The sequence below is a fragment of the Somniosus microcephalus genome, chromosome 6 (genome assembly GCF_052327205.1).
Source record: "Somniosus microcephalus isolate GS21.2 chromosome 6, FLI_Smic_1.0, whole genome shotgun sequence".
NCBI classification, from domain to species: domain Eukaryota; kingdom Metazoa; phylum Chordata; class Chondrichthyes; order Squaliformes; family Somniosidae; genus Somniosus; species Somniosus microcephalus.
Genome location: NC_140992.1, coordinates 252240540 through 252260739, shown reverse-complemented (window position 1 = coordinate 252260739; position 20200 = coordinate 252240540). Strand labels below are relative to the sequence as shown.

The 20200-nt window shown below is 42.8% G+C and overlaps 1 protein-coding gene across 1 annotated transcript in view; it reads left to right on the top strand.

Moving 5' to 3' along the window:
- mphosph6 (M-phase phosphoprotein 6) overlaps positions 1–20200 on the top strand; it is a 67665-nt gene that overhangs the window by 9763 nt on the left and 37702 nt on the right. The window contains exon 2 of the mRNA XM_085991759.1: positions 12676–12788. Within this exon, the coding sequence (XP_085847885.1) occupies positions 12676–12788 (113 nt within the window). The remainder of the gene's footprint in view (positions 1–12675; positions 12789–20200) is intronic.

Sequence of the window (20200 nt, the reverse complement as noted above, 5' to 3'; positions counted from 1 at the left end):
TTTGTAATGTGAAGTACATCTGAGATGCTTTGAGCATTTGCAGTTTACAAAAAGCATCGAATTCAGTTAAAATATGACCTGATCTGAGGTTTGTTTCTTTATCGTATGGATTTAACTACTTGCGCATTAATAACTGCATTAATTTGTTTATGTTTAATGGAAAAAAGTACCTTGGACAAATATGCGGGTGAATTCCAGAAACTTCTCAAGTTACTGAAATATATAGAAACATAGAAACATAGAAGATAGGAGCAGGAGTAGGCCATTCGGCCCTTCGAGCCTGCTCTGCCATTCAACGAGATCATGGCTGATCATCCAAACCCTAGCACCCGGTCCCTACACCGACAGCCATCCCACCCAAGCCCTATCCCCGTAACCCCACGTATTTAATCCCCCCTAACACTAAGGGTCAATTTTTTTTATCATGGCCAATCAACCTAACCCGCACATCTTTGGACTGTGGGAGGAAACCGGAGCACCCGGAGAAAACCCACGCAAACACGGGGAGAATGTGCAAACTCCACACAGACAGTCACCCAAGGCCGGATTTGAACCCGGGTCTCTGGTGCTGTGAGGCAACAGTGCTAACCACTATGCCACTGTGCAAATATCCATGATTATGGGCATTGCTGTAGCTGCTGCAGCTCTGTAGTACATCAATCTGTAACTGGATTACCTTATTGGTTATTTGTGTAGATTGGATACTGCAGCATAAATGCACGAGAAAACAGTCCAAAACATCTACAGTATGATTTTTTGAGGGTGAGGGCAAAAGGGATAAGTGGTTAATTCTGATTAAAGCTATATTTTACACTTATTTTCTATAGCTGTGAAACCAAAATGAGCCCGATGTTGCTGTATCATTTGTTGAGGATGTGACAATATTTAACTCAGTTACATATTATGTAAATGATGCAATATAGTACATCAATTGTGCTAGATGCATTTATATTCGTGCACATTTCAGCAATAGCTACTTTGGCTGTCTGAAATACTACTGTTCATCCAACATTCAGTTCGCTCAAGTTCCTCTGCAAAGTGCAACTGACCCATTTTACAGCATATATGTACAGGAGTTAGGGTTGCAAAGGGGTGGAAAGTTTCCGGGAAATTTCCGGAAATTTTCCACGGGAAGTTTAGCTTGGGAATTTTGCCCAAAAAAGCACATGCTAGCATAATATTGTTTTTTTTGTATTTCTTTCTTTTTTTTCCACAGGTCCTCTCTTAAAATTACTAACAGAGATGGAATCTTAATTATTAAGGAATTTCTTAATCAATATATGTTTATCTTCTTACTTGGCTTGTTTTAATAATTACAAGTTTTGTGTGTGACTGTGAACAAATGTGTCCTGATTGGTTGGATGAGTGGATGAGCGATTAGCTCCCTCTATTTGTAATATTTGCATATCGAATTGTGATTGGCCTGCAGGCATCTGTAAGACTGCTATAGTTTTTTTAAGATCCAGGTTAGGGGTCCTGAGGGAAGTCATTTTGTTTTCTGCTGATGTTGTGATGATGCAGTAAGTAAATCAGACTTTATACCAAATAAACCAGTTACTTGTTGAACTCTGTTGTCCTTCAATTTAAAATATACAAAATAATACACTATTGGTGATGTAGCGTCGTGTGTGTACAGGTCATGCTTCCATCACATGGAGCATCAGCAAAAATGTACTCACCCTGTTGCAATCGTGCTGATCGACCGCAGTTCGACACAGAGATGAATGCCCTTTATTTCTCTGCATAGAACAATGCCACGTTTACCGTCGGATGTGTGGAAGCATTTTACCCCAGGCATTAAAGATGGAAAGACTGTGTACATGTGCAAACACTGTAGAAAGCCATATGTAAAGAATGCCACAAAGATGCAGCAGCATTTATCCAAATGCAACAACTTCACTCAAAGCTCACAGCAGTCAGCCCAGAGTTCCTCTGCTTCCATTCAAGAAGATGATGGTTCTCATTCAGCATCAGGCTCCTTATCATCAGCAACTCCTGGCCCACTTGGAAGGTTCTTTGATACAATGGATAACCATAGCCAGAAGAATGCAAATGAGTGCCTTGCTCGAGCTGTATATGCAACAGGCTCACCCCTCATGCTCACAGCCAATGTGTACTGGAAGAGATTTTTCAATGTTATTCGCCCTGCATACTGTCCTCCCACCAGACATGCTTTGTCTACTTATTTGCTGGAGGCTGAGTATAACAGAGTCCAAGGAAAGCTCAAAGAAACGATAGCGATGGCAGACTGTGTTGCAGTTATCTCAGATGGGTGGTCAAATGTACGAGGGGAGGGCATCATAAACTACATCGTCTCCACTCCTCTCCCAGTGTTCTTCAAGAGCACAGACACGAAGGACAACAGACACACAGGCACATACATTGCTGATGAGCTGAAAGCGGTCATCAACGATCTTGGATCACAAAAGGTCTTTGCAGTAGTTACTGACAATGCTGCGAATATGAAGGCTGCTTGGGCTCAAGTGGAGGAGGCCTACCCTCATATTACGTCTATTGGGTGCGCAGCTCATGGGCTTAACCTGCTCCTCAAGGACATCATGGGTTTGAGAACCATGGAAACACTGTACAAGAGAGCCAAGCAAGTTGTTAAGTATGTCAGGGGAAAACAGGTAGTTGCAGCAACCTACAACTCCAAGCAAATGACAAAGAACAAGAACACCACACTGAAGCTGCCCAACAACACTAGATGGGGTGGTGTTGTCATAATGTACAACAGCCTTCTGGAGGGTAAGGAGTCGCTGCAAGAAATGGCAATATCCCAGTCTGGGGATATGGAAACCACCATCAAGAAAATACTGCTGGATGATGTGTTTTGGGAGAGAGTGGTTAGCAGCCTTAAACTATTCTCACCAGTAGCATCTGCAATTGCTCAGATTGAAGGAGATGACGCTGTCTTGTCAGATGTTCTCAGGCTTTTTACTGATTTAGAAGAACAAATCAGCATTGCCCTACCCACATCCCTGCTGCCCAAAGCAGAGGAGAAGGCAATTGTTCAATTCATACAGACGTGTCAAGAATTTTGTGTCAAGCCGATTCATGCTGCAGCATACATGCTGGACCCAAAGCATGTTGGGAGACCAGTACTTTCTGGAGAACAGATCAACAGCGCTTACAGTGTGATTTCTACCCTCTCACACCATCTCAATCTGGATGTGGGCAAAGTTCTGGGAAGTCTGGCAAAGTTCTCTACCAAGCAAGGTCTTTGGAATGGGGATGGGATATGGGAATCATGCAAGCATATCAGTGCACATACCTGGTGGAAGGGACTTTGTGCATCTGAGGCCAAAGATAATATAAGGGTCAGAGACAAAAACCATCAGTGTGCAAAAAAACTCTAAATTCCCGAAAATTCCCATGGAAAGTTTCCTCTTCTAAAAATTCGCAGAATTTTGCAACCCTAACAGGAGTTGGTATTACAATGTAGAGTACACGTGTAAAGAATAATAGAAACAGATTTAAGATGATTGGCAAAAGAACCAGAGGTGACACGAGTAAAAATGTTTTTACTCAATGAGTGGTTAGCATTTGGAATTCACTGCCTGATAGGGTGGTGGATACAGATTCAATAGTAGCCTTCAAAAAGGAATTGGATAAATACTTGAAGGAGAAAAAATTGCAGGGCTGTGGGGAACATAAGAACATAAGAAATAGGAGCAGGAGTAGGCCAACCGGCTCCTCGAGCCTGCTCCACCATTCAGTAAGATCATGGCTGATCTGATCCTAACCTCAAATCTTCTATCACTCTCCATCCCACCCGAACCCATGTGATCTCCCGGGAGAGGCGAAAAACCAGATAAAAAACCCAATGGCCAATTTGGGAGAAAAAATCTGGGAAATTCCTCTCCGACCCATCTAGGCGATCGAAACTCGTCCAGGAGATCACTCTGTCCCTATATTTTCTACAGTACTTACCTTCTGTAAAGGCGATCGCCACCCCAGCCAGGAACAGGAATAAAACCATCTCCTGAAATCTAACACAGAATTAGAACACAAGAAGTAGGAACAGAACCAGGCTACGCGGCCCCTGGGCCCGCTCCACTACTCACAGGGCCATGACCATTCCTAACCTAGATTCATGTCCAATTTCCTGCCTGCTCCCCGTAACCCTTAATTCCCTTTACTTCTAGGAAACTATCTAAAGAGCAGGGGAGTGGGACCAACTGCATTTGAAAGAGCTGGCACAGACTCGATGGGCCGAATGGCCTCCTTCTGTGCTGTACTATTCTATGATATGATATGGTCAACAGAAACAAAAGCCTTGAGATGTTACAGTTTCACAGTGCAATTTCAAAGTGTTAACTTAAATAGGTTGAAAAGTCAGAAGGCCAAAAAGGGGTCCTGCATTGTCAGATGTGAGATGTCTGCTTTTTAGGTGGTCATAAAAAATTCTATAAGGTAGTATCATTTGAGGAGGAGTAGGAAGATCTAGGTGTCCTCGCCAACATTCCTCCTTCCATCAGCTCTACTAAAACAGGTTAATGGGTCATTTGTGTTATTTGCTGTTTCTGGAATTTTGCTGTGCAGATAGGCTGCCATATTTGCCTACATAACAGCAAATACATTTCAAAACAAATTCATTGGATGTCCTGTGGATACAATAAAGCATTACGTAAATGCAAGTTCATTCTTCTTTCTATGCAGATCTGAATGGACTAAAATGAAGTGGACATACAATGGCAACTCGCTACCAGGAAAAATTAAAAATGTTCTGGTACCATGCCATGCTAAATTAAATAGTTGGATGTAATGATTTTTTTTTTTGGTCAGCCGAGTGTCTGATACTGCAGAAACCCATCACCATGTGTTTGAGTCTCTAAATCAAGTTACTGAGAAATCTAACCCTGTAGTGTTTCTGTTTGCCTAGTAAGGAGTAGACACACTCCCCATTAGTGTACAACCCACTTACTCAAGCCCAGGAAACTTAATGAAGGAATTCCCAAATGTGCACCGCAATGTTCCCTGTAAGCTGCGCTATGTTCTGCGCGGCCTGTTTATTTTACTACGCGGTCCCTTTAAATTCCTGCACATGCACGGTACTTGCAATGGAAAAGCCAGTGAGCGGCCTGCGCGGGACCTTTCCCATTGCTGCTCGGCCGCGCAGCATAGAGGGAACATTGGTGCACATTACTACCGCTGGAGGTTAACCAGCTAAAACCATCAGCCTACCAGCACAGAGCACGTGTGTACTTCCCGCTGCTTGTCCACTTAGGACCATCCTATCAATTAGGGCGTTAGCTAGGCGGGCTATTTGGAGATGAGTGCGAAGGATCCCAGCTCCGAGTGAGCGTTCTGCTCCCTGAGTTCCATTAGTGAGTTAGGCTGGTTGGAGCACCACTGCAGACGCACACACCATAACCTTTCGAATAGTGGTTTTACTAGCTGGAAGTGCAGAGCTTTGACAACAGCTTCTTGCCTCTGCTGCTCAATCATGGTAAGCACTGAACCCTGGGTATATGAGCGCATATTCTCATACCCAGACTCCAGTAGCTGTTGGCTATTGTTTCAGTCTGCCTTCAGTGAGGCCATCATGACTCCACTGTCTGACCTGATTCTATTGCAGGCCACCATTTCCTTGTGCATTCAGGCATTTGAACTTCAATCTCTTTGATTAACGTAGTGCTCCTTAACCTGAAAGCCATCTTGTTTGTTGCGCTGGTTTCTGCAAGGAGGATGCTTGAGGTGAATTTCATGATTATTGGCTAATCTGATCCGACATGAGGATGGGGCAATTCTTAGAGAAATGATCAGATGGAGGTAAATGGGGAGGCTGTTCTTGTCAGACTTCAATTCTTCCCATTGCAAACTTGAACAGAATGTAGATTCCAATATGCAACTACTGTTCGATGGGGTATAGATGGAACTAAAGCTATTGGAAAGTTCTGTGTATGGTCCAGTATTAAGACTGAGCAAACTTGTCACTGAGCCGAGTATGAGCCTTGGGTAGGATACTGCACATGCATTGGTACCAATGGTTAACTTCCCTGTCACAAGTTATAGTGAAAAGAGATTATTAGTGCTCCCTCTTGGAAGGATAAAAACAACAAATCTAGGTGACTTCATTACATCGGGGAAATTTGAATTCTATGGTCATTTCTTTCTAGGTTGAAAGAGTTGAACAGTGAGACATGAGAGCACAGGAAGTGAAAGGGACTTGTATGGCTTACCTTACCAATAATATGTGGATGCTAGCTTAGTGAGGACTGCTGACTCCAAGGTAAATAATGTCATTTTTATGCAGGGAAGAATAAATGAGCAAAATAGACATAATTGAAGAAACCCAAAATACCGATTATACTATTGTATATATTTTAACAAAGAAAGGACTTTGCCTACAAAGCAGTCTCTGTACTTCAAAATAAAGCAATTCATTGTATGAAGTAATTTTGAAATCTTGCGACAATATGGCAAATATATTTGTGCCTTTCCACCACCTACAAGGCACAAGTCAGGAGTGTGATGGAATACTCTCCACTTGCCTGGATGAGTGCAGCTCCAACAACACTCAAGAAGCTCGACACCATTCAGGATAAAGCAGCCCGCTTGATTGGCACTCCATCCACCACCTTCAACATTCACTCCCTCCACCACCGGCGCACTGTGGCTGCAGTGTGTACCATCTACAAGATGCACTGCAGCAACTCGCCAAAGCTCCTTCAACAGCACCTTCCAAACCCGCGACCTCTACCACTTAGAAGGACAAGGGCAGCAGACGCATGGGAACATCACCACCTACAAGTTCTCCTCCAAGCCACACACCATCCTGACTTGGACCTGTATTGCCGTTCCTTCACTGTCGCTGGGCCAAAATCCTGGAACTCCCTTCCTAACAGCATTATGGGTGTACCTACACCATATGGACTGCAGCGGTTCAAGAAGGCGGCTCACCACCATCTTCTCCAGGGCAATTAGGGATGGGCACTAAATGCAGGCCTAGCCAGCCAGCGACGCCCACATCCCATCAATGAATAAAAACAAATATATGTTCCAAGTTTGAGGTCTTTTTCAAAAAAATATATAAACTAATTCCAACAATTAAGTTGAGAAATCCTGGGATCTAAACTTAGCTTCAGTCAAAAAATACTGCTGCATGTATCATCAGAAGCACAGTTAATGGTCCAGACCATCCAGCCTGATGAAGTGACACTGCATTGATGACTTATTGGCACAGTACGTGCAATAAGCAGCAAAAAAAAAGCACAACGTGTTGTTTTAGAAACAAAAACATAAAATGCCAAAACACACAAAGTCAATCGGCATCTGTGAACAGAACCAACAAATTATAGTTTTAGGCATACGAGCCTTTATCAAAACACTGATTTTGTTTCCTATTTGCAGTATTTTTTTGCTCTTTTATTTTGTTTTGGATGATGTGAAACCACTGCCCGACATGGATATCCTAATGCATGAAGTTTTTTTTGGAGCTTTTGATTGGTGAAGTTTTCCATATTCTTAGCAACATGTTGTTAACTATTTTGTAATTAAAAGGAGCATCTGAAGAATCACTGTTGTTCCGCCTTTGAAGACTAGCAAAATTGCACATTGAAATCATTCAAAGGAAAATTGTGTTGCAAGCTTGGTTCGCTCTAATATTTGAGACCGTGATACTGTGAGCAGTGATTTGCCTGATCCATATTGCAAGACTGAGGTTTTACAGTCCTGTTGTAATATTGAGCAGCCCCTTTCTGGAATAGCTTACTAGAATGAAAATGTGCTCTAGCAGAATGGACAGGCAGGGAATTCAATGAAATGACAAGTTTGCTATTTTATCTACAACTGACCTAAAGTAAATTACTTGTTCTATATGTCATTCCTGGATCATTCAAATCAGTAAGAGTCCAATTGATGTTTGATCATTTCAGCAATGCATTTATTCATTGTAGACTGCTAACCAAGCTAAATCTCTAAAAAGTGGCACTCGACTAATAAATTTTACATGCACGCTAGAATGCTCAGTAATTGCTTTGTATTAAAGTTTATGTCCTAAACGTATGAGGCATTTTCAAAGCTAACATTGCTTGGCAGAAATTGTAGAGCCATCAGCATTTCAACACATTTGTATCATCAGCCCTTTGAATACATCAGAAAGCCTCACCATTTATCAAAAACTAAAACGAGTGCTAATATAGGTGGGGCATGTTTTATTGTTGCAGTAGCAGATTTTAAGGAATCAGGATATTTCTAGAATTTGTATACATGGAGCTACTTAATACTTTGACATTGATAATGTCAATTATTTTTATAATTGTATGACTGTAACCTTTGGCTACAATTGTTATCTCTGCATTTTAGAGTGATATTTTTCCCATCCGGATACTGCACCCATGAATATATCCCTCTGCTCACGTATCACTTAACCTGGCTATACCACAGTCATATGTAGACTTCAAAACTTACCTGTGAAAGCCCAATTACTCAAGCACACAGTGTTAAAGCCTCTTACTGATACAGTATCTGCCACTTCCAGTTCCACTTTCGGAAGTGCTGTCCTACTAACCATAAGGACAGTAGATGTGGCCTGCGTCTTGCAGATAAAAGTGTCACTGCATCTCACCGGTTTTGTAATCGTCCTTAATAATGGTGCATATGTCAACGTTTCTGCACGTTTTCTCTAATCTATGTGAGTTGGACTACATGATTGTGGGGGCTGTTCAATTGAAGGCAAATAAAGTGATTTAAAAAAAAATGTTGGTTGCTATATTTTTCTCTGTTCATTTTCAGTGTTCAGTAATTTAGGAAAATAAATTGCAGACTATGCACTTTTGAAGCATTATTTACTGTAAATTTTCAAATTAATCTGCAGACACACAAAAAAATGAGTTTAACAGTTCAGAAGTCCAAATAAATGTAGCCTGGAAAAACAGATTGGGTTTAAAAAAAAAAAAAAAATCTATATTTAAAAAGTGGTTATGGTGGTGTGCAAAGAGTTTGACCCCAGTATTTTATTTAACCTGCTGTACACAGAAGAACGGGTTTAGCGCTACTGTACTGTGAAAGTCATCTAAATTCTTCCAAATTTGCATTTTGCAGATGACTGCAAATCTCTGCAAGATTAAAAAAACAACACATTCCAAATTGCTGCCAGATTCTTAACTAGGTTAAAACATAAATGCAGTTCACAAAAAGAAAATAAAAGTTATGTGTTTTTATCTTATTCTGTGTCATGGTAATAGTGTATACTCCATGTCCAGAAAGATACGGGAAATTTAACTTGATTCTATCTCTTACCATCCCCCCACCTCCACAAAAGAAAATTCCCTGCCATCATATGGATAACGTTGGAGCAATACTTGATTAACTTAATGTGGTGTAAATGTGCAGTGATTTGCATTTTGTAACTGGACATTCTCATTTAAGTACACTGTGAAAACTATGCCAAATAATGAATACAAATTTACTTGACCATCACATGCACATAATAAAGCACAGGATAATTTTAATTTTCCCTTAAATGATGGTGTAACGTGTATTTAATGTAAGAAATCAAGACTACATTGGTTTAATCAATGACAAATTAACTGACAGTTATATTTTCTAATCAGTATTGCAGCATGATGAAATACGAGCTTTAAGGAAGAACTTTCTTTTAACTATGATGTGGAGATGCCGGTGTTGGACTGGGGTGGACAAATGTGAGAAGTCACACAACACCAGGTTATAGCCCAACAGCTTTATTTGAGATCACAAGCTTTCGGAGTGCTGCTCCTTCGTCGGGTGAAGTGAAGAGATGCATAAAGGCACAGCATATATAGTCAGAGAACACTGCCAGATGATTACAGGTAATCTTTCTAACTGCCCTTTATCACACCTCGGCAGAGAGATAATCACAGCAATCAAAGGTATGAAAGGTGTCCAAACAGGTCAGTCAGGAAAACATTACATCAAAGAACAATGAGGTGGGGTCACAAGGGGTCAAATGTTGCAGATGCTGGGGTCTGTATGAAAAACAAAAAACAAATTAAAAAAAACATTTTTTTTTGCTGGAAATCACAGCAGGTCCGGCCGCATCTGTGTAGAGAGAACAAGCCAACGACGCGAGTCTGGATGACTCTACGTCAGGTGGGGTTACATGTAGCATGACATGAACCCACGATGCCGGTTGAGGCCGTCCTCATGAGTGCGGAACTTGGCTATCAGTTTCTGCTCGACGATTTTGCGCTGTCGTGTGTCTCGAAGGCCGCCTTGGAGAATGCTTACCCGAAGATCGGAGGCTGAATGTCCTTGACTGCTGAAGTGTTCCCCGACTGGGAGGGAACACTCCTGCCTGGCGATTGTTGTGCGGTGTCCGTTCATCCGTTGTCGCAGTGTCTGCATGGTCTCGCCGATGTACCATGCTCCGGGGCATCCTTTCCTGCAACGTATGAGGTAGACAACGTTGGCCGAGTCACATGAGTATGTGCCATGTACCTGGTGGGTGGTGTCCTCACGTGTGATGATGGTATCTGTGTTGATGATTTGGCATGTCTTGCAGAGGTTGCCGTGGCAGGGTTGTGTGGCGTCGTGGTCGCTGTTCTCCTGAAAGCTGGGTAATTTGCTGCGAACGATGGTCTGTTTGAGGTTAGGTGGCTGTTTGAAGGCGAGTAGTGGTACTCGCCTTCAAACAGCCGCCTAACCTCAAACAGACCATCGTTCGCAGCAAATTACCCAGCTTTCAGGAGAACAGCGACCACGACGCCACACAACCCTGCCACGGCAACCTCTGCAAGACATGCCAAATCATCAACACAGATACCATCATCACACGTGAGGACACCACCCACCAGGTACATGGCACATACTCATGTGACTCGGCCAACGTTGTCTACCTCATACGTTGCAGGAAAGGATGCCCCGGAGCATGGTACATCGGCGAGACCATGCAGACACTGCGACAACGGATGAACGGACACCGCACAACAATCGCCAGGCAGGAGTGTTCCCTCCCAGTCGGGGAACACTTCAGCAGTCAAGGACATTCAGCCTCCGATCTTCGGGTAAGCATTCTCCAAGGCGGCCTTCGAGACACACGACAGCGCAAAATCGTCGAGCAGAAACTGATAGCCAAGTTCCGCACTCATGAGGACGGCCTCAACCGGCATCGTGGGTTCATGTCATGCTACATGTAACCCCACCTGACGTAGAGTCATCCAGACTCGCGTCGTCGTTGGCTTGTTCTCTCTACACAGATGCGGCCGGACCTGCTGTGATTTCCAGCAAAAAATTTTTATTTTATGTGGTTTTTTTTGTTTTTTGTTTTTCATACAGATCCCAGCATCTGCAACATTTGACCCCTTGTGACCCCACCTCATTGTTCTTTGATGTAATGTTTTCCTGACTGACCTGTTTGGACACCTTTCATACCTTTGATTGCTGTGATTATCTCTGCCGAGGTGTGATAAAGGGCAGTTAGAAAGATTACTTGTAATCATCTGGCAGTGTTCTCTGACTATATATGCTGTGCCTATATGCATCTCTTCACTTCACCTGACGAAGGAGCAGCGCTCCGAAAGCTTGTGATCTCAAATAAAGCTGTTGGACTATAACCTGGTGTTGTGTGACTTCTCGCATTTCTTTTAACTAGCACCTTTTTATGTCCTCAGGACTCCCAAAGCACTTGACCGCCAATAAATTACTTTTGAAGTGTGGTCACTGTTGTTTTGTAGGAAACGCGGCAGCCAGTTATTGTGCATGGCAAAGTCCCACCAACAGCAGTGAGATGATGACCAGTTAATCTGCTTTTGATGGTGTTGGTTGAAGGATAAATGTTTGTCAGGACCCTGGAGAACTCGCCTGCTCTTCTTTGAATCATGCCGTGGAGTCTTTTACATACACCGTTACGGCTGTAATTCCGTTTTTTCAATATTTGCTGTTGTGTTACTGTAGTTTTGTATTACTTGGATTTGTTTTCAATGTCTGATTATTGTTCACAAGTGATCTTGTACTATTTGAAATAAATCATTTTGCCAGCACTTTACTTTTACCATAAAAAAGAAAGACTTGCATTTATATAGCGCCTTTCACGACCACCGGATGTCTCCAAGCGCTTTACAGCCAATGAAGTACTTTTGAAGTGGAGTCACTGTAATGTGGGAAACGTGGCAGCCAATTTGCACAGAGCAAACTCCCATAAACAGCAATGTGATAATGACCAGAGAATTTTTTTGTTATGTTGGTTGAGGGATAAATATTTGCCAGGACACCGGGGAGAACTCCCCTGCTCTTCAAAATAGTGCCATGGGATCTTTTACGTCCACTTGAGAGAGCAGACGGGGCCTCGGTTTAATGTCTCATCTGAAAGACGGCACCTCCGACAGTGCAGCACTCCCTCAGCACTGCACTGGAGTATCAGCCTAGCTTTGTGTGCTCGAGTCCCTGGAGTGGGACTGGTACCCACAACCTTCTGACTCAGGCGAGTGTGCTACCAACTGAGCCACAGCTGACACTAGACATAGATCACACTGTAGTTGCATTATGTGTTTAAATCACCAGGAAGGAATATATAACCACAAAATAACTTGCTAAGGATACTGACTTGCTTAGAATACAACATGGATTATTGTGGCATCTCTCTTAACTAGGATATGTTTGGCTCTGTGGTACTTTAAATCAACAAGGTAAAACAGTTTTTAATTTTTAATTCCTTAGAAGAATTGATGTTAATATTTGATTTGTTTTTAGTTTATGCAGAGGAGTTTGGATACAGAGACCAAGAAGCAGTTGGAAGAAGAAGAAAAGAAGATAATTAGCGATGAACACTGGTATTTGGACTTGCCAGAATTGAAAGAAAAAGAGTAAGTGAACAATTCTTTATGAAGATTCATTAATGGCACCACTTGGGTAAAGTTGCAGCATCTCTTCCCAAGCAATTTCAGGTTAGTTTTTGAAATTCAAAAATAATTGTGTACTCAACTTGGAAGTAAGATCAACTAAGTTTACTGAACTAGATTTGATTTAGAAGACAAAATAAACATTTTTTTTAAATGTATACAGCAATAATTTCTGTAACATCACCATTTCATCACTATACCATTGAATGTTCATTGTTTCATTCTGTACTTTCTTGCATGTGATCCTTTCTAGACTCTTGCAGCTTTCCTCTGCGAGTCTGTCCCGAGCGAATATGTCTGCAGGAGATGTCTCCATCTTGGAGTGCGAGTTGGAGACACTCCAACACATAAGGGAGGGGGAGGAATTTCTGGACCGTTTTATCCAGAATGCAGTCACACCGCGGGTGTCGGCGGGAGGCGCAAGCGGGAAGCTTAAAAAGGCTTCAGAGACCCAAGTAAGACCTCAGACCGCGGGTGTCGGCGGGAGGCGCAAGCGGGAAGCTTAAAAAGGCTTCAGAGACCCAGGTAAGGCTTCAGACCGCGGGTGTCGGCGGGAGGTGCGAGCGGGAAGCTTAAAAAGGCTTCAGAGACCCAGGTAAGGCATACCAATCTCCAGTCTCCGAAGTCAGAGGGAAGGAGAGAGGTAAAAAGTAATCCAAGTGTGACGTCACCAGAAAGCGGGTAAGTGATTGGTTGGTAAGTATTTCTCTCTTTTTAAGCTTAAACTCTGTGGTTTATAGTTTCTAAGGTGCGATATTCATCTAGAATCGGGGCAGAGGGTATTTAAAAATAATATTAATAAATTTAATTAATTACATAGAATGGGAGATCAGGTGATGTGTTGCTGCTGCAATATGTGGGAGCTGGTGGACACCATTGATGTTCACGGTGATCACATTTGCAGTAAGTGTTGGCTGCTCGAGGAATTCCGGCTCCGTGTTGAAGAGCTGGAGTCCGAGCTTCAAACACTGAGACACATCAGGGAGGGGGAGAGTTACCTGGACTCTGTGTATCAGGAGGTAGTCACACCAATTAGATTAATTAATTCAGATGTAGTCCGTGGCCAGGGTCAGGATGGCGTGACGAAGTGAGGCAGGTACGGGGATCCAGGAGGTAGTGTTGGAGGAGCCGCAGCCCTTGCTCTTGTCCAACAGGTTTGAGGCTCTTACTCCCTGTGAGGATGGGAACAGGGACTGTGGGGAGGATGAGCAACCTGGCCACAGCACCGTGGAGCGGGGGGCCATTCAAGTGGGGGGAGTTAAAAGAAATGTTGTAGTGGTAGGGGATAGTATCGTTAGGGGGATAGATAGAGTTCTTTGCAGCCGAGAGCGAGAGTCCCGAAGGCTGTGTTGCCTGCCCAGTGCCAGGGTTAAGGACATCTCCTCTGGGCTGAAGAGAAACTTGGAGTGGGAGGGGGAGGATCCAGTTGTCGTGGTCCACGTTGGTACCAACGACATAGATAGGACAAGGAAGGAGGTTCTGCTGAGGGAGTTTGAGCAGCTAGGGGCCAAATTAAAAAGCAGAACCACGAGGGTAATAATCTCTGGATTACTACCTGAGCCACGTGCAAATTTGGCTAGGGTAAATAAAATTAGAGAGTTAAATGCGTGGCTCAAAGACTGGTGTGGGAGAAATGGGTTTTGCTTCCTGGACACTGGCATCAGTACTGCGACAGGCGACAGCTGTTCCGTTGGGACGGACTTCACTTGGCCAGTGCTGGGACTAGAATCCTGGCGAATCGAATAACTAGGGCTGTAGAGAGGGCTTTAAACTAATTAGTGGGGGGGAGGTTTTAAGAGAGTGAAAAATAAAAATGACAGCGGAGAAGGCAATAGAGCAAGGTAGCAGTGGGGGAATTAAAAACCAGAGCGTGTCGGGAAGGGACAGAATGTATAATGATAAAGGTAAAGTAGTAAAAGGGGTAAAAGCAGGAATAAATTGTCAGAAAACATATTTGAAAGTTCTTTATCTGAATGCACGCAGCATTCATAACAAAATTGACGAGTTGACGGTGCAAATAACGACACATGGGTATGATCTGGTGGCCATTACGGAAACATGGCTGCAAGATAATCATGAATGGGAACTAAACATACAAGGGTACTTGACAATTAGGAAGGACAGACAGGAAGGAAAGGGAGGTGGGGTTGCTAGGTTAATCAAGGATGGAATCACTGCAATAGTCAGAAATGATATTGGGTCAAAGGATCAGGATAGTGAAACAGTTTGGGTGGAGATAAGGAATAATAAGGGGAAAAAGTCACTAGTGGGCGTAGTCTATAGGCCTCCTAACAGTTGCAACTCTATTGGTCGGAGTATAAATCAGGAAATAGTTGGGGCTTGTAATAAGGGAACAGCTATAATCATGGGGGATTTTAACTTTCATATTGACTGGACTAATCAAATTGGGCATGGCAGCATTGAGGAAGAGTTCATGGAGTGTGTTAGGGACGAGTTCCTTGAGCAGTATGTAACTGAACCAACCAGGGGGCAGGCAATCTTAGATCTGGTCCTGTGTAATGAGACAGGATTAATAAAAAATGTCCTAGTAAAGGATCCCCTTGGAATGAGTGACCATAATATGGTTGAATTCCAAATTCAGTTTGAGGGTGAGAGTTGGATCTCAAACCAGCGTACTAAGCTTAAATAAAGGAGACTATGAAGGTATGAGAGTAGAATTGACTAAAGTGGACTGGGAAAACAGATTAAAGTGTAAGACGGTACAACAGCAGTGGTCTACATTCAAGGAAATATTTCACATCTTTCAAGATAAATATATTCCACTGAGGAAAAAGGGGAGTCAAAGAAAAGACAGCCATCCGTGGCTTAGTAAAGTAATAAAGGATAGTATTCGACTGAAAACAAGGGCATATAAATTAGCCAAATCTAGTGGGAGGATAGAAGATTGGGAAGCATTTAAAAGCCAGCAAACAATAACTAAAAGATTAATTAAGAAAGGGAAGATAGATTATGAAAGTAAACTAGCAAAAAATATAAAAACAGATAGCAAGAGTTTCTACAGCTATATAAAAAGAAGAAGGGTGGCTAAAGTGAACATTGGTCCCTTAGAGGATGGGACTGGGAAACTAGTGGTGGGGAACATGGAGATGGCAAAGACGCTGAACAAATATTTTGTATCAGTCTTTACAGTAGAGGACACTAAAAATATCCCAACACTGGACAAACAGGGGGCAATGGGGGGGGGGGGGGAGGAGCTAAAGACGATTATAATCACTAAGGAGATGGTACTCAGTAAAATAATGGGACTTAAGGCAGATAAATCCCCCAGACCTGATGGCCTACATCCTAGGGTCTTGAGAGAAGTGGCGGTAGGGATTGTGGATGCATTGGTGATCATTTTCCAGAACTCCCTGGACTCGGGAAAGGTCCCGGCAGATTGGAAAACTGCTAATGTAACACCCTTATTTAAGAAGGGAAGTAGACAAAAAGCTGGAAACTATAGACCAGTTAGCCTAACATCTGTGGTTGGCAAAATGTTGGAGTCCATTATTAAGGATACAGTAACAGAGCATTTGGATAAACATAATTTAATAGGACAGAGTCAGCATGGTTTTATGAAGGGGAAGTCATGTTTGACAAATTTGCTCGAATTCTTTGAGGATGTAACATACAGGGTGGATAAAGGGGAACCAGTGGATGTAGTGTCTTTGGACTTCCAAAAGGCATTTGACAAGGTTCCACACAAAAGATTACTGATCAAGATAAAAAATCACGGGATTGGGGGTAATATACTGGCATGGGTGGAAGATTGGCTATCTAACAGAAAACAAATGGTTGGGATAAATGGTTCGTTCTCGGGCTGGCAATCAGTAACTAGTGGTGTTCCGCAGGGGTCAGTGCTGGGACCCCAACTCTTTACAATCTATATTAACGATTTGGAGGAAGGGACCAAGTGCAACATATCCAAGTTTGCTGACGATACAAAGATGGGAGGGAAAGCAGTGAGTGAGCAGGACATAAAAAACCTGCAAAAGGACATAGACAGGCTAAGTGAGTGGGCAGAGATTTGGCAGATGCAATATAATGTTGGAAAGTGTGAGGTTATGCACTTTGGCAGAAAAAATCAAAGAGCAAGTTATTATCTAAATGGAGAGAAACTGCAAAGTGCTACAGTACAAAGGGATCTGGGGGCCCTGGTGCATGAAACACAAAAAGTTAGTATGCGGGTGCAGCAGGTGATCAGGAAGGCCAATGGAATCTTGGCTTTTATTGCAAGGGGGATGGAGTATAAAAACAGGGAAGTCTTGCTGCAGTTATACAGGGTATTGGTGAGGCCACACCTGGAATACTGCGTGCAGTTTTGGTTTCCATATTTAAGAAAAGATATACTTGCTCTCGAGGCGGTTCAGAGAAGGTTCACTCGGTTGATTCCAGAGATGAGGGGGTTGACTTATGAGGAAAGGTTGAGTAGGTTGGGACTCTACTCATTGGAGTTCAGAAGAATGAGAGGCAATCTTATCGAAACATATAAGATTGTGAGGGGGCTTGATCGGGTGGATGCGGTGATGATGTTTCCACTGATGGGTGAGATTAGAACTAGGGGGCATAATCTTAGAATAAGGGGCCCCCCTTTCAAAACTGAGATGAGGAGAAACTTCTTCACTCAGAGGGTAGTAAATCTATGGAATTTGCTACCCCAGAGAGCTGTGGAAGCTGCAACATTAAATAAATTTAAAATGGAGATAGACATTTTCCTAGCAGATAAGGGAATTAAGGGTTACGGGGAGAGGGCAGGGAAGTGGACGTGAGTCTAGGTTCAGATCAGCCATGATCCTATTGAATGGCGGAGCAGGCCCGAGGGGCCGTATGGCCTACTCCTGCTCCTATTTCTTATGTTCTTACTGGAAAGCACAGGTTCAGGAAAGGGAGGGTGTAACTGCTCGGGAGACGGGTAGCGGGGATTTTGGAGAGGTTGAGAAGGAGGTCCCGCAGACACTGGTCCTGTCCACAGGTACGATGTACTCGCTACCTGTGAGGGCAAGGAGAAAGTCTGCAAGGAGGACAGCCACAATGCAGACCAAGGTACCGTGACTCAGAAGGCTGTCCAAGGGGGGAGGGAAGAGCAGAATAGAAATGTGGTAGTGATAGAAGACTCTATAATTAGGGGGATAGATAGCATCCTCTGCAGCCAAGAGCGAGAATCCCGAAGGGTGTGTTGCCTAACCGGTGCCAGGGTAAGGGATATCTCACGGCGGCTGGAGAGGAACTTGGAAAGGGAGGGGTTAAATCCAGTTGTCGTGGTCCATGTTGGAACAAACAACAGGTAGGAACAGGGAGGAGGTCCTGTTGAAAGAGTATTAGGAGTTAGGTTCTAAATTAAAAAGCAGGACCTCGAGGGTAATAATCTCTGGATTATTTCCTGAGCCATGTGCAAATTAGCATAGAAGCAGACAGATCAGGAGAATTAACACGTGGGAAAGAGGGGTTCTTTTTCATGGGACACTGGCACCAGTTCTGCTGTACCGATGGGACGGGCTCCACCTAAACCGGGATGGGACCCGTGTCCTAGTGGAAAGGGTAAATAGGGAGGTGGCAAAGGCATTAAACTAGGAAGATGGGGGAGGGATCTACAACGTAACCAGCCTAATTATAAACAAAACAGGAAAAGAGAGCATAGGAAAGAATAAAGTAAGGGAGGGCATTGATGGCAAGGGAATAAATAGAGTTATAGAACAGGAGTCTAAAAAGATGGTTAAACATAAAGTGAGAGAAAATCCTATTAAAATGAGTTAAACTGTCTGTACAGCAATGCACACAGTGTCTGTAATAAAACAGGGGAGCTGGAGGCAATCATGTGTTGCAAGGAACCAGACATAGTAGAGATTACTGAGACAATAGCAAAATACTGCGGATGCTGGAAATCTGAAATAACAACAGAAAATGCTGGAAACACTCAGCAGGCCAGGCAGCATCCGTGGAGAGAGAAACAAGGGAGGATTTGCTATTGGATCTAGTAATGGGGAGCAGACAAGAGAAGTAAAAGTAAGGGAATATCTAGGCAATAGTGACCATAATATAATACGCTTTAAGATGATAATTGAGAAGGACATAACTATGAAAAAAACCAGGGTAATAGATTGGAGAAAAGCTGATTTTGAGGGACTGAGAATAGAACTTGGAAATATAAAATGGGCAACAATATTGGCAAACAACGATGTAGAACAGCAATGGGAAACATTTGAAACGGTGTTCAACAGAGTGCAGGAACAATATATTCCGCTAAAAGGAAAGAACAAACTAAACACTAATGAGACTCTATGGATGAATAAAGCCATAAGGGAACAATTGAGGGTAAGGAAAGAGGCATGCATTAAGTGCATAGACAGCAGCGTAAATGTGCATGATAAGGGAGAATACGAAGAGATTAGGAGAGAAGTCAAAAAAACAATTAGGAAGGCAAAGAGGAACTATGAAATTAAATTATCAAGGAACATAAAACAAAACAGTAAAATATTTTACAGGCACATCAATAAAAAAAAAAGGAAGGTTGGGATGGGAATAGGGCCATCAAGGGATAGACAGGATAATACCACAGGTAACGATAGAGAGATGACAGAAATATTAAATAATTATTTTGCTTCAGTATTTACCGGGGAGATAGAACAGGTAGACCTGACATTGGATAATGAGATTACAGGAAACTTTTTTTTATCCGGGACCGACGTGGTGCCGGTTCATCAAAAATTCCGGATAACCGAAAGCTATAGTAAAAGATACGGAGAGCTGAGAGCTCCGTATAAAGCAACAAACCCTGTTGCTTAGCAACAGGTTCAGAAAAATGGCCACAAGTTCCAAGCGTCTCTGTAGCTTAGCAACAGCTGCAGCCACACCCTTGCACAGCAACAGATCAAGGAAGGCAAGTAGAATATGAAGTAAAACTTACCTGAACCTACTCCTGAATTTTGCCGGTTAACTGAGATTTCCGGTTATTTAGGTGCCGGTAAATCGAAAGTTGCCTGTCGTAATGAGATTAGTGCATTTAAAATAAAAAGAGGGGATATATTAAATAAACTAATCAAACTCAAAGAGGATAAAACCCCAGGTCCAGATGGATTGCATCCACGCATTTTAAAAGAATCTAGGGAAGAGATAGCAGAGGCATTACTACACATATTTAATAATTTGTTAGAAAAAGGTGTAGTGCCAGAGGACTGGCGGATAGCTAATGTAATACCTTTTATTTAAGAAGGGGGATAGAACAAGTCTAGGGAATTATAGACCAGTCAGCTTAACATCGGTGGTAGGAAAAATAATGGAATCCTTACGAAAGGAGAAAATAGAAGAACATCTAGAAACCAAAAACATAGTAATGAATAGTCAGCATGGATTTCAAAGCGGAAAGTCTTGCTTGACCA